At 45.0% G+C, this 14757-nt stretch overlaps 1 protein-coding gene across 1 annotated transcript in view; it reads right to left on the bottom strand.

Moving 5' to 3' along the window:
• Positions 1-14757, bottom strand: part of EXOC4 (exocyst complex component 4) — a 365227-nt gene that overhangs the window by 243520 nt on the left and 106950 nt on the right. The window contains exon 9 of the mRNA XM_054632077.2: positions 10337-10425. Coding sequence (XP_054488052.1) covers positions 10337-10425 — 89 coding nt within the window. The remainder of the gene's footprint in view (positions 1-10336; positions 10426-14757) is intronic.

Raw genomic sequence — 14757 nt, 5'->3', positions numbered from 1 at the left:
ACTCTGTGACAGCACCAGACATTCGCTGAAACTCTGAAACCACTGATGAAAAGAGACCCCTTGTCATAAGGAAAAGGGGCCTCATAATTTTAGGAGGAGAGAGGAAATATCCACAGGAGAAAATCCCTGTCAAGGCAACAATCCTGGGACTCCCAAGAAGCCCTAAAACTCAAAAATGCTCTGGGAAACTGAGGCAGAAAAATGTCCCTCATATTGCCCAAAATCACATTTTCTGGTGACAGTTAATTGGGAAAGAACAACCCTAGAACCCTTCCAAGGCACCCTTCCCTCCTGCTTCAGCCAGCCCAGGTCCTCTCGGGAGCCAACTGCCAACTCCAATAATTTATCAGGTTCAAAAATAACCTTTGAGGCCTGGAATAACTCAAATGGATCCCAAAGCCCAGCCTTGCCCTTTGGGGAAGAACATGGACTCACCCAGGCCATGTCCCAAAGGAGTTGACCACAAGGATCACCCCATGGAGCCTCCACTCCTAACATCATTATTATTATTATTATTATTACTATTATTCATCTGGAGAGGTACTCAGGGCCAGTTGGAGAGAGAGGTTCTGTTTTCCCAGTGCTAGGTGGTCCACTCCAAAGTTTTTCAATTAATGCATCCAAGTTCACACCTCTTAGGCCGTCTAAATTGGAACAATCATCAAAATGAGCCCCTTTAAAGATGGATTCAACATGCACATGATGTCCTTCTATGACTTCACCTGGAGGACCTATAAATAGAATTTTAATCATGCCATCCCATACCATCATAGGGAACCACTCACTCTGGAATAGACAATTCCATTCAAGCTTCAAAACCAACAAAAATCCAGGAGATAAAAGATTTAAAAACCCATTTTAAACCTCAGGAGGATTCAAAGCTCAGGGAAAAAAAAATCTTTTCCTTGAGGGTGGTGAGGTCTTGGCACAGGGTGCCCACAGAAGCTGTGGCTGCTCCTGGAAGTGTCCAAGGCCAGGCTGGACATGGCTTGGAGCAGCCTGGGACAGTGGAAGGTGTCCCTGCCCATGGCAGGGGTGGCACTGGATGATTTCAAGGTCCCTTCCAACCCAAACCAGTCTCTGATTCCATGATTCTCACAGGCATTGCTTTTCTCCACCCTCCAGCCTCCATAAAAACACCCTTTTCCCTGCCCATCTCCTCACATTATTACTGGATGTAAAATCCAGTCCAAGGAAACTCTCCTCACCTGGAAAACATCCATATTTCTGTGTTCTGAAAAGAAAATACTCTAACACTATTCCATGATCTATTAAACAAATACTCCAACAGCAGTTGATGCACTTGGCTCACAGAGCCCTTGAGAATTTGTCAGCTTTTGTATCTTCAGACCCCTAAATCACATCCCTTCATTGATTAAAGTTCCATCTTCATCCTGCAGAAGAGAATCACCTCCTCAGCAAACATTTATCTCCACACAAAAGGCAGGGAATAATGGATCCATGAAAGCTGTTGCCTTTTTTTTGGCAGTGATTTCTCATCTATGACACACACATGGAAACACGGGAGAGCAACACCTCCAATTCCTGGGCGTGTAACATGGATAACAACCAACATTAAATCAAACATGTAGCATTTTGATCCTTTAATTAGGTAAAAAAATCACTTTCTCCCCAACAGTTTTTCCTTATAAGGAAAAAACTCAAGACATCTACAGATCCTCCAACTGTTATTCCAACTCGAAGCCACAAAAGTCTTTGGAGCATCTGGCGTGTTTTGTGCTCCGTGGCAGCCTCGTTCTGTGTGAATTGAGTGATTTATTACCACCTAACCCCAGCCTCTGATGAGATTATGCTGCCAATTTGTGCCTCCTTTTTGGAGAGAGGGCTCTGCAACCTGGGCTTTGGGCTGAGCGTGGCGAATCTCAATTAAAGGCTGACCTTTACAAGGCGAGGGAAATGTTAATTCATGCTCACCTAAATGGCTTCAGCCCTCTTTAAAAGCAGAATTTTTCTGAGCCTGCCCACTCCTCTGCCACTGTTGAGTTCCATTTCAACATTATGAAGATAAAAACCTCTTGGCTGCAAGGGAAAAAAACCCCCAAATGCTAATACAGCTGTCTGGGGTGCATTTGTTATGCTCCTTGAAAAACAACGGTGTCGCATTTTGAAGGGATTTCAGACACAGATTAGAGGCAGCAGAGTGACAGGGCCAGAGATTAAACACTTCTTTACCCCCTGAACAGGTACAAGAGCAGCAGCAGCTCCCTCCATGCTCACCCCCAAGGTCTCTGCTGGAATTTGCCATCCCCTGTGATGTGGAATTACTTCCTGGAGAAGCCCCAGCTTGAAAGGGATAAAATTTGCAGAAGAGGCAAGAAAGCGGCTCAGCCCCCACAGATAATTGCATTGGGCTGCTTTTTAAATTAGGATTATACACTCCATCAAATGGGAGAAAGAAAAGGCATGTTTCAGCAATGTATTTATCAAGGGCTTGCTAAGCAAGCTGGTGAAAACAAAGAAAATTGACCTGCAAAAACGTGGAGAAACTTCAAGATGAAAAGAAAAATTTGATGAAAAATTCCAATGTCAGCAAGATTTCAATAGAAAACATAAACATCCATGAGCATCTCAGGACTCTACACTGTCTAAAAGGCCAGAAGAAACAAAAGAAAAAAATATACAGTGTCAATTACTGTAGAAAGAAGATGGAATCACAGAATGTCCTCAGGTGGAAGGGGCCCACAAGGATCAGAGTCCAAATATATTGTATGTGTATATCTATATTATATAACTCTTCCCAACACAATGTATAAGGGAAATGTAATGCAGTTTTGGCCAGTCTGGTGACTCAAGATCTCAAAAAAAAAAGAAAAAAATCAGGATTAACTGTTCAACATCCACCAGGTTGAATTCAGACCCAGCTGATCTGAACTCCCATGGATATTTTATTCCTCATTTCACATCCTAACTCTGTGCTGTTTAAATAAATGGTTCACTACTGACATTTAGGCAAAGGCACAAATTCCATGGCTCAGTACTTCCAAAAGCACGTTCCTCCTGGAAAAAACTCCAGTAATTGATATAAAGCAGGGTATTATAATTCACAGGCATAAACATTCCCCACCTATTCTGTTCTAATCTGCATAATACAAGATAATTCCATGTTGTCTTTGTAAATTCACCACAAAGCCCTCAAATGCTTCACTAATCCAGATTCAAAGCCGGAAAAGAGCTGTAAATAAGTGCCTTGAAAATCAAGGATTGCTTTGTAAACAAGGCAAAGGGACACAGCGAGTCCCAACTGTAACAACACAACCCAACCAGTCCTGCTGGAGCAGCTTCCAGCAGAATCACTGAGAATGGAGAATTTCAGGGATTTTCATACAAGGAGGATGGTGCTTCCTCACATCAACAGGGGAGAGAAGCATGGCAGAGGTGGGAGAGTTGTGAGGATGGAGAACCCAGGCTGGTAACAGAAATCAAAGCTGATTCTGATGCCCTGTGCAGGCTGAGCTAGAGCAGAGGCTGGGCAGAGTTCCAGAATAAAGCAGGGATTTATTCCAAGCATCTCCTCCATGGATGCACCTTGGGCAGCACAAGAGCCCAGCCAGGGCTGCACCCAAGATGAACCAAAATGGCCCCAAAATGCACCAGCGCTCCCGGGGTCTCTCCCTGGGATCAGTTCTGCTCCATTTGCATCTTGCAGTTCATTGTCCCATTCCAGCTTTAGCCCCTGCACTCCCACCCTGCTTGTTTTTCTCTCTCCAGCCCACGGGGTTTGTGCTCCTGGGCTGAGATTTGGCTCATTTGTCCTTGGTGCCCAGCTGGAGCAGGAATTGTTTTGTCTCCCTGCTCTGTGCACAGAGCTCACCATCCCATAATATGCAGCCCAGACCCACACACCAAAGCAGCACAGAATGTGAAAAATACAAAACCTAAACCCTGAGGCATCATTCCAGCATTGATTCTCCACCTCTATTTGAGAAGCTCCTCTCCTCTTACACCACCTTGATGCCCATATTTTGGTTTTCCTGTTCCAAAAGGACCATGTGGCACCTGAGGGCTGTTTGGGCTCTGAACAGTGCAAGGGTTAAAGACTCAAGAAGAGGATCCTGAGGTCAAGACCCAGGTGGGGAGGCCCAGAGCAGGTGTGGCCTGAAGGGGCTCCAGGAGAGCTGCAGAGGGACTGGGGCCAAGGCCTGCAGGGACAGCACCCAGGGAATGGCTCCCAGTGCCAGAGGGCAGCCAGGGATGGGATCTTGGCAATGAGGAATTCCTGGCTGGGCTGGGATTGCCAGAGTAGCTGGGGCTGCCCCTGCATCCCTGCAATGCCCAAGGCCAGGCTGGACACTGGGGCTGGAGCAGCCTGGGACAGTGGGAGGTGTCCCTGCCATGGCACTGGGGTTGGAACTGAACTGGGTGATCTTTAAGGTCCTTCCCAACCCAAACCATTCCATGACAGTGATGCTCCTGGTGTTCCCTGGCACCAAACATCACCCTGACACCAAAATTCCTCCTCCTGCCTTACCTTGCTCAAAATCCCCGACACAAAGCAGAGATTTCACAGCCCCAGCCTGACTTTCAACACCTCCCAGATCCCTGAGAAGTGACAAGAATTAAGTGGGAAATTCAACCCCCCCAAATGTTCTCCAGGATTAACAGAGATGCCCTGATCCTTTTTCACAGACTCGACTGCTGGCTGAGGTCAGCCTTTAATAAGCAGCAATACACACATTTAGACACCTGGAAGGGATCAAAAACATTGTTGAAAAGGAAAGAAACAAACCCACATGGATGGGAAAAGGAGGGCTGACCCCACCCAGCAATGGGAACCTGTTGCTGTAGATGAAATGCCAAATGTGCTCTCCCCAACACCGGGAGCTCTTTGCACTGACAAAGCAAAGGGACCCTCCTGCCTCCTTTTTTTAGGCATCTCCTTCTGAACTGTTGTGGTTTTAATAACAATCTCTGAGGAAAAATCAAGAAACAAACGATTTCCTTACACATAATCCCCCTTTTGCTGTCAAGGGCCTGACCCCAGTTTGATAATCTCATTTCCCGAGAATCAAAACGCTGGAAATTTAAGCTTCCTAGAGTGTTAATTGCAACCCTGCTCCATTGCTAATCAAAAAATTGGATGGTTTGCATGAAAATGCTGCCCTAATTAATTCTCAGTCATAAAGCAGGCTGGTTTTAATAACCCCTCCTTGATTGGGCAGCCTTTGAAGAGGCCATGGCTCTAATCGGCTACACCGGGACCAACACACGCCGAGGAAATCAGGGGTGCATTTCCAGGGGCTGGGGGAGCTGATGATGGCTTCAGAGCTGGCAAAACCCTGAAAATCCCTGCTCTCCCCTCTCCCCAAGCTCAAAGCCAGCTGTGATGCTGCTCATCATGAGACAAAAGCAGTGGTGTGACAGGGAATTCAGGATATCACATCATCACATGATTTTTTCCCCCCGGTTTATTCCCCGTCCTTCCTTCAGGAATATTTTTCAACCAGCACAGGCCACTTGTCACCACATTTCCTTTAACCAGACATGAATCCTGCTCCCTCTCCCCCTCCACAGCAACCTCTGACTGACAACACATTATCATCCCCATCTCGCAGAGGTGCTGAACCGAATTTTCATTATCCCAAATGTCAGCTTTGGTTTCTGTCACCGCTGAGCACAGCTGGCTCCCTGCAGCAGCCCCTGGGTGAATCCAAATGGAACAAGGCACCTACAAATAACTGCATTTTCCCTGGACCTGGCCTTACATGGTGCCCTTGTCATAGCAGATCCTCTCTGCCTCTGCTGCTAATCTTAATTAGCAGAGTTTCTCATTGGGTTTTTTTTTGTAATTGCTTAAAACCTTATGGTAAGGAATTTTTCAGGCTTGGGTGGAAAGTGGATGAGTAGCAGAGTGGGGAGTAACACAAACCCACTTCCCAAATTTAGATTTGGGTCTGAGGGGTATTCAAGGCTTTCCATTTATCACCCAGGCAGCAAGAAAAAAAATCAGTGGATTTTTTAATTCTAAAAATTATTCACTATAATTTATTGTGTTATTATACCAGAGCTTTGTTTTACTGCCACATTTTTCATCCTTTCCCAGAGGTGAGCAACCTGCAAGTTTCCTAAAATCCCAGATTGGTTTGGGTTGTGATTAAAATCATCCAGTGCCATCCCTGCCATGGCAGGGACACCTCCCAGTGTCCCAGGCTGCTCCAGCCCCAGGGTCCAGCCTGGCCTTGGACATTGCAGGGATGCAGGGGCAGCCCCAGGTGCTCTGGCAATTCCAGCCCAGCCAGGAATTCCTCATTGCCAAGATCCCATCCCTGGCTGCCCTCTGGCACTGGGAGCCATTCCCTGGGTGCTGTCCCTGCAGGCCTTGGCCCCAGTCCCTCTGCAGCTCTCCTGGAGCCCCTGCAGGCCTGCAATGTGCTGGAAGCTCTCCCTGGAGCCTTCCCTTCTCCAGGGGAACATTCCCAGCTCTCCCAGGCTGGCTCCAGAGCAGGATCCATCCTCTCCTCACTCTCACCTGCTGCTCTAGGTTCACATGTGAGACCATGAGCTTGGTTTGAGCCAGAGGTGCAGAGTTTAGGATCACACTGCAGGAAAAAGGCAGCCTCTTGATTGATTGATTCTGAGGTTGGTGAAAACTGGCACCTATTTATTTGGATTATTTATAAATTGGCACCAGGCTTGGGCCATAGTTTTCTTGATCTTGCTTTACCTTAGCCCTGGTGCTGCCCCTCTGGTCAGAGCTCAGCTCTGGCACTGGGAGCCATTCCCTGGGTGCTGTCCCTGCAGGCCTTGGCCCCAGTCCCTCTGCAGCTCTCCTGGAGCCCCTTCAAGCCTGCAATGTGCTGGAAGCTCTCCCTGGATCCTTCTCCCCTCCAGGGGAGCACCCCCAGCTCTCCCAGGCTGTACCAGTCCTGAAGGAAATATTTCACTTCTGTACTTGCCCCCAGCTTTATTTTTTAATGACAGTTGTCAGAGAACTTGTGTGGCCAACTTCAAGGGGAAAACACATCACCAAAGCCTTTCTCCTGCAATTTCAGTGGAAGGAAACAGAAGAATTCCAGCTCTAAACCACTTGCAGCAGGTCCCTTTCTCCCACTGAGGGATAATGTGAGCCTCATGCTCTGCACTATTTCAGTCCAAATCAAAGGGGTTAATGACAAAGCATCACTCTGATCTTCACACATTTTTAAGGCTATTTAAATTAAATTCTTATGTCGAAAAGTTAGCGTGAGCTAAACTTTTATAAATTCCTTTCTTTTCATGCATATGTTTCTTTGAAGATCTTTTCAGGAAAAAAGATTCCCTCACAAGTCACCCTCCCCCTGCTGCCACTGAAAAATCATCCCTGTGGATAAGGCTGTTGGGAACAGAAACTGTGCAGTGTTCACAGAAGACAGAGTGTCACATGCCTGCTTTCCACTAACCTGATTGAACAATTAAATTGTATTTCTCTTTAAAAGGGATAAAAAAAATTATATATATATATATATATAAAAAATCCAAATGCAGATCTTGCTGTGGTCTGGGATTCAGGAAGATTAATGAGCAACCTAAAAGGGAACAGCAGCTCATAATAGAGACAGAGGTTACTGCATTTTTAACGTCAAGTTCAAAAGGAAACTTTTCTTGATGGTTCAACTGCAAAGAATCTCAGCAAAGTCATCTCATCTATTGTCCCCACTGCCTCCCCACACTGACTTTTTGTCACCTATTGCATCATGTCCAGGCTCTTCCAATTGAGCTGCAAAGGGCAGCAGCACCTTGGCCCTCTCCACATTAATTCCTCTTTTGTCCTTTACTTCTTTGTCAGCTCCTGGGCTTTGTTCTTGCCCAGCCAGGCTCTCTGAGCAGCTCTGCTGCATCCTTCTCTCCTGGAAATGCTCCCACTGTCCTGCTCATCCCAAATGCTGCCCCAAGATTTGTCTTGTATTCCTATGGAATCACTCTTCCATCAAATCTGGCTCTGAATGAGCTCCAAACCCAGGACCCTCCTTAAAACCCTGCCTGTAATAGAAATAGCCACAAATATAGAAATAATAGAATAGTGTAATAAAAATAACCACAAAAATCCCCCAAATCTCAGCCACGAGGCACCTGGAGGAGGACACAGGTATGGAGAAGGTCAGTTCTGCTCTCTGCTTGTTTTTAAAGCCATGTGGACAATTAGGAATGACAGAATGCAACAGGACTCATCCCAAAGGGATGGGAAATTCTGGAGCAAGTGCTGCAGGCTCCCTGATGGCCCTAAAAAGCTCAAAACGCTCAATGGCTGCAAAATTCTTGGCTTTGAGCCCACACTTGTCCCACACAGTTTGTAACAGGGAGCTCATAACTATGGGGAAGGACCTGAAATACTCCAGGAATCAAAGCTGGTTATGGGATGGAACCCTAACCTCATCCCCCTGAGCTGGGGGACACCTCCCAGCCAGTCCTGGCCATGGGACACTTTGGAAGGGGAGAGCCTGAACCCCAAAAGGCAGAGAGCTGTGAGCTCCACACCTGCCAGGTGTGTGAGAGGTGAGATCCCAGTTTAGCTGGCAGGTACCTCCACACCTCTTCATCCCCACAGGCTGTGGGGTCAGGGGGTGGGAGCTGTCACCTGTCACCAGGATATTGGGTGAAAAATCCTTTTGTTAGGATCTTTATCTCCTGAGAAGCTGAGAGGCCTCAGAAATGAACAATAAACAATGATATCTGCTGCTGTGGAATGCAACAGGGGCAGCGTTGATAGGTCTCATGGGGTTGTTTTTAATTAATAGCCAATCACAGTCCAGCTGTCTCTGGTCAGTCACAAGATTTTATTATCATCCCATTCTTTTCTATTCCTTTCTTTGCAAGCCTTCTGATGAAATCCTTTCTTCTATTCTTTAGTGTAGTTTTAATATATCATTTTCTTTTACTATAATATATATCATAAAATAATAAATCAGCCTTCTGAAACATGGAGTCAAGATTCTCATCTCTTCCCTCATCCTGGAACCCCCTGCAAACACCACCACAATCACCCTCAGGTTTTTCCTTCTCAGTCCACCCAAAAGGATCTCAGAATTCACCACAGAGCCACTACACCCCTGCTCATCAGTGCTGAGATCACCGCTGTCACTGCCATATTTTCTGAAAAATCCCTTGGCCAGGATTTCTTCTCCTGGGAAGCTTCAGCTTCTCCATGTTTTGCTCCTCTGGAACGTGATTTGGAGAACTGTTTACCCAGCACGTGAATTGTTTTTAATTAATGACCAATCCCAGTCCAGCTGTGTCAGGACTCTGGTCAGTCATGAGTTTTTATTATCATTATTTTCTAGCTTTCTGATATCCCCTTTCTCTTTCTTTAGTATAGTTTTAATATATCATTTTATTTTCATATAATATAATAAATCAGCCTTCTGAGAACTTGGAGTCAATTCTCACCTCTCACCTCATCCTGGGACCCCAAAAACCCCCAAACAATTAATAACCACACACCCCTGCAGTCACCCAAGTGCCTCAAGCTGTCCCAAGAACAATCTCTGCCTCTCAAGGCTTTTTTCCACACCCTTGTGGGCTTAAGTTGTCCCTGAGGACAGGTCATGAAAGAAGGAAGGGAACACAAAGGCATCCAAAAATTCTCTAGCAAATTATAAAATATTCTCAATTAACAGCCAGCTGAAAATTGTCATGGACAAGAGTTCCAGGAGAAATTCTGCCCTTGGTCATCACTGTAATATTTGAAGAACAGGAATTATTTTCCTCCTATGATTAGCCCAGGGAGAAACTGGAATAGATGACACAAAAGAATTTGTCTTAGGATATTCCCTTGATTCTGCTGCCAAACCCAACCACTGGATCATCCAGGAAAAAACAAGGGAAATGAAGCCATGCCTGGAGCAGGGAACACTTCCCTGGGCACACACAGCACCTGCCATGGGCAATATAAACCAGCAAAAGCAGCCCAAGTGCCCAGGTTCACCATCTGCAAACCCTGTGAAGCTCCTCAGGTGCACAGAACACAAAGAATTGGTCACTTTAGTCCATCCAGCTTCAAATTGGAGCTGCCTGAGCTCAGCTCCCAAAGCAATGCAGGGTAAGTATCACAGTAAGGAAATAAACTGCAGCAAAATATCCCAGGTAGCTCCAACAGCCAAACCCAGTGCTCAAGGTGAGGTTGTTTATATTCCACCTTTTGTTTTAGGAATATTTTTAAGACCTTGACCTCCAGCTGAAAATGCTGAGAGAATAAAGAGGAACCCTTCACAACCTCATAATAAACAAGAGCTTAAATCCTGGAGAGATTCAGGGCAGAGATCAATACCTGCCAGAGGCTGGGCAGGATATTCCAGCTCCTGCAGGAGGGAATTATCCAATTGCCAAGGATCCTTTTGCTTACCTTGCAGCTCCCCACTCCTGCTGTACAGCTCCCTCCTCTGCTCCCTCAGGTAGGCACTCATGCTGATGGCATGGGAGGAGGATTCAAACCTGGAATTCAAAGGAATTCAGTCAGTTTCAGGCACTGGAAGCACCCTGCAGCTCTTAATAATAGGAAAATATAAGCACCCTTCAGCTCTTAATAATATATAAAATTAAAATATAAAAGGTATTATTTATGAAATTGTATATAATATAAATATAAATATTATATATATTTATATATTATATAATATATATTATATATTATATAATAATATATATTATTATACTATATCATATAATATATATTATATAATATATATAATATATATTATATATAATATATATTATATATACTATATACTATATATAATATAAACAAAATTTTAATATAAATATAATATAAATAAAATATAAATATAATGTTAATATAAATATAATATTGATATAACTAAATATAAATAAAATATTAAATGTATTATTTCTAAAACTAAAATATAAAATGTGTATTATTAAAATATAAAATGTAAAATATAAGCACCCTTCAGGTATTAATAATAGGAAAATGTTCTCCTGGAAATTAGGGACCAATCAATTATTATTTATTGTATGGCTCTAATAATCCACAAGGACCAATCCAAATGTTTTCCAACCATTTCTGCCCCATCAAGAGGATTGTTGGCAGTTATAGTAACAGAAGCTGGTCCTTCTTCTTTACCTTCTTCATAAGTTTGGGTGGTTTTGTATAATTGGATAAAAAAGTCCCCATTTGGGTGGTTTTGTGTAATTAGATAAAAAAGTCCCCTTTACAAGCCACAAGTAGTTAGTTATTGGGTTAAAAGTAAAAATAATTTAAGTGACATTTCTTAATTAGACAGCTTATCCTTAAAAAACCTTGTAGAAAGAGATACATCATCATTTTTTAGCTTATTAAAATTAAGGGCTACAAAACTCACAGCTTGTGAGACTGTAATACAGATAACAAATAATAAACATCTGAGTGCAATAAGAAATACTGTCTCACACATTTCATCCCAACCTTAGCAGAAAAAAGAAGCAAAAATTCCATTTCCTGGGAGTGCCTGGATGGGCTCTGGGGACCAGAGAGAAGGGAGCTCGTGGTGGGGACAGAGCACCTTCAAACAGCCCCAGTGGACAAAATGCCTTGGGAATCTGAGCTAGGACAGAGGCTGGGCAGAGTCCCAGAATAAAGCAGGGATTCATTCCAAGGATCTCCTCCATGGATGCACCTTGGGCAGCACCAGAGCCCAGCCAGGGCTGCACCCAAGATGAACCAAAATGGCCCCAAAATGCACCAGCGCTCCCGGGGTCTCTCCCTGGGATCAGTTCTGCTCCATTTGCATCTTGCAGTTCATTGTCCCATTCCAGCTTTAGCCCCTGCAGTCCCACCCTGCTTGTTTTTCTCTCTCCAGCCCACGGGGTTTGTGCTCCTGGGCTGAGATTTGGATCATTTGTCCTTGGTGCCCAGCTGGAGCAGGAATTGTTTTGTCTCCCTGCTCTGTGCACAGAGCTCAGCATCCCATAATATGGAGCCCAGACCCACACACTAAAGCAGCACAGAATGGGAAAAATATAAAAGCTAAACCTGAGGCATCACAAGCACCAGGCTTGGAAAGGAAACTTCTGTCACAAGAAGACCTGGAGATGTTGAGGATTTGCTGTAGCACTCCTCATTCCCTCCCCAATCCCACAGCTCAGGAAGGTGGAATCAGCCTCAGAGGAACACTGGGAACGTGAGCATCACACCAGGGACAGGAGGAAAGCATTTCACAGCTTTCCTGGGCACTAGTGTTAAGATTATTACTATTAATGAGGCTTTTCTGCTTTTATTTGGACTCTGAGTGTTGGTGCTATTGCAACTGAACTAATAACGATTTATCAAAATACAACAAACCCTTCTGATTTTAATTAAAAGAGCTGTAAATTCTTGGCTCTGTGCTCCCCACGTGCTCCTTTCTGTCATCAGTGAGACAATAAGAGCAGCATTATCCCACAGCTCTTCCAGGCACCAAACCCAGACCTCATCCCTTCCTTTTCCACAGCCATCCTCCAGCTTTTCTCCCCTATTTCCCCCCTTCTTTTCCACACCCATATCCAGCTTTTCTCCCTTATTTCCCTCCTTCTTTTCCACACCCATATCCAGCTTTTCTCCCCATTTCCCTCCTTCTTTTCCACACCCATCCAGCTTTTCTCCCCTATTTTCCCCCTTCTTTTCCACACCCATCCAGCTTTTCTCCCCTATTTCCCCCCTTCTTTTCCACAACCCATCCAGCTTTTCTCCCCTATTTCCCCCCTTCTTTTCCACAACCCATCCAGCTTTTCTCCCCTATTTCCCCCCTTCTTTTCCACAACCCATCCAGCTTTTCTCCCCTATTTCCCCCCTTCTTTTCCACAACCCATCCAGCTTTTCTCCCCTATTTCCCCCCTTCTTTTCCACAACCCATCCAGCTTTTCTCCCCTATTTCCCCCCTTCTTTTCCACAACCCATCCAGCTTTTCTCCCCTATTTCCCCCCTTCTTTTCCACAACCCATCCAGCTTTTCTCCCCTATTTCCCCCCTTCTTTTCCACAACCCATCCAGCTTTTCTCCCCTATTTCCCCCCTTCTTTTCCACAACCCATCCAGCTTTTCTCCCCTATTTCCCCCCTTCTTTTCCACAACCCATCCAGCTTTTCTCCCCTATTTCCCCCCTTCTTTTCCACAACCCATCCAGCTTTTCTCCCCTATTTCCCCCCTTCTTTTCCACAACCCATCCAGCTTTTCTCCCCTATTTCCCCCCTTCTTTTCCACAACCCATCCAGCTTTTCTCCCCTATTTCCCCCCTTCTTTTCCACAACCCATCCAGCTTTTCTCCCCTATTTCCCCCCTTCTTTTCCACAACCCATCCAGCTTTTCTCCCCTATTTCCCCCCTTCTTTTCCACAACCCATCCAGCTTTTCTCCCCTATTTCCCCCCTTCTTTTCCACAACCCATCCAGCTTTTCTCCCCTATTTCCCCCCTTCTTTTCCACAACCATCCAGCTTTTCTCCCCTCTTTCCCTTCCTCTGCCACCTCCTTGAGCTCCCCCTTCCCCACATTCCTGTTCCCACTCAAGTCCTTGTAACTCCCTTCCCAATGCTGATCCTCCCACAGTGCTTTCAAAACATTTTTGTTTTCCTTAGAATTACACAGAATTACAGCCAAGTCTGGGACTGATTTATTGGGTGTTCAACTCTTGCCTGTACAATTCACTCCTGTCTTATTTCCTGATTTCCATCTTGGAAATCTGAGCTAGCAACCTGAGCATGCCCTTGGCTACTTTTGGGAAGAGAAAAAAGTAAAAAAAAAAAAAGTTTATCATGGCATAAATTATCCAAATTCCCCTTCATCTGAAGCTTTCCTTTTCAAGCCAACATTGCAACTAAATAAATATTTTTTTATTATACCCATTTTAAAGGAAATAAGGATTGTGAGTTTCTTCTAAATACCAGCTCCTGATTTCCAGAGAGCAGGACATGACTTCCCTCTATTCCTTGAGGACATAACTAGGAGAAATATTTAATATTAATTAAATTAGCTCCGTATTTAATATTAATTAAATGAGCTCACAGCTACCACAGGACACAGCACCAACACCTGCATCCCCCAGTGAGCAAAACACGAGGTGGAGCCCTGCCCTAAGAAACTGCTGAGGAATGAAATGCAGATTTTGTGGTGACAAGAGGAGAGATTTGGACAGAGCTAATGGAAAGGCAGGGAAAGGAGCCTGGCACAGAAAGCACTGAAGATGGGAGGGGAGACAAGAATAACACTCCATCAAACACGTACAAACCTCAGTGGGCTGAGAAATTCCATTTCAAGGGAGATTTCCATAGATATGGTGACAGCTGACAGATAACCAAATGAGAGATCCCAATAAGTGCTGCTGTCACTGCAGGGATGGCATCACTCAGTGACAGCACCAGGAGTGGGGAGAGATGCTGCTCCCACGAGGTGATTCACCTTCCCTTGAACAATTAGAGCCACCTCCTCTCTGCTGACAAACTCTACCCAGCCTCAGCCTGCTCCAGGTGAGCCACAGCATCCTCATCCCTCCAGCTTTAATCCCAAACTCAGGCCTCAAACCCCAAACTTGGGGCCTTGTGCACCCAGGGACAGACATGGGATGAGCTCCAATATCCATCTGCAGGTCAGAGTAAATTCCAAGTGGAGTTCTCAGCCCAAAACAGCCATAGAGGGGTTAAAAAAAAAAAAAGAGTGAGGGGTAATAATCATTGCTTGACAGGGGAAGGAGACAACACTTAACCTCTAATAACAGGAGGTTGTAGGAGAGCTCATCCTGGGAGAGTAAAGAAGACTTGGATTTCTAACCAGGATCTCAGGTACTATGAGAGGACATCTG

This window comes from Agelaius phoeniceus, chromosome 5 (assembly GCF_051311805.1).
Source record: "Agelaius phoeniceus isolate bAgePho1 chromosome 5, bAgePho1.hap1, whole genome shotgun sequence".
Classification (NCBI taxonomy): domain Eukaryota; kingdom Metazoa; phylum Chordata; class Aves; order Passeriformes; family Icteridae; genus Agelaius; species Agelaius phoeniceus.
Note: the sequence above shows the minus strand (reverse complement) of the source record. Positions and strands in the feature narration are given on the sequence as shown.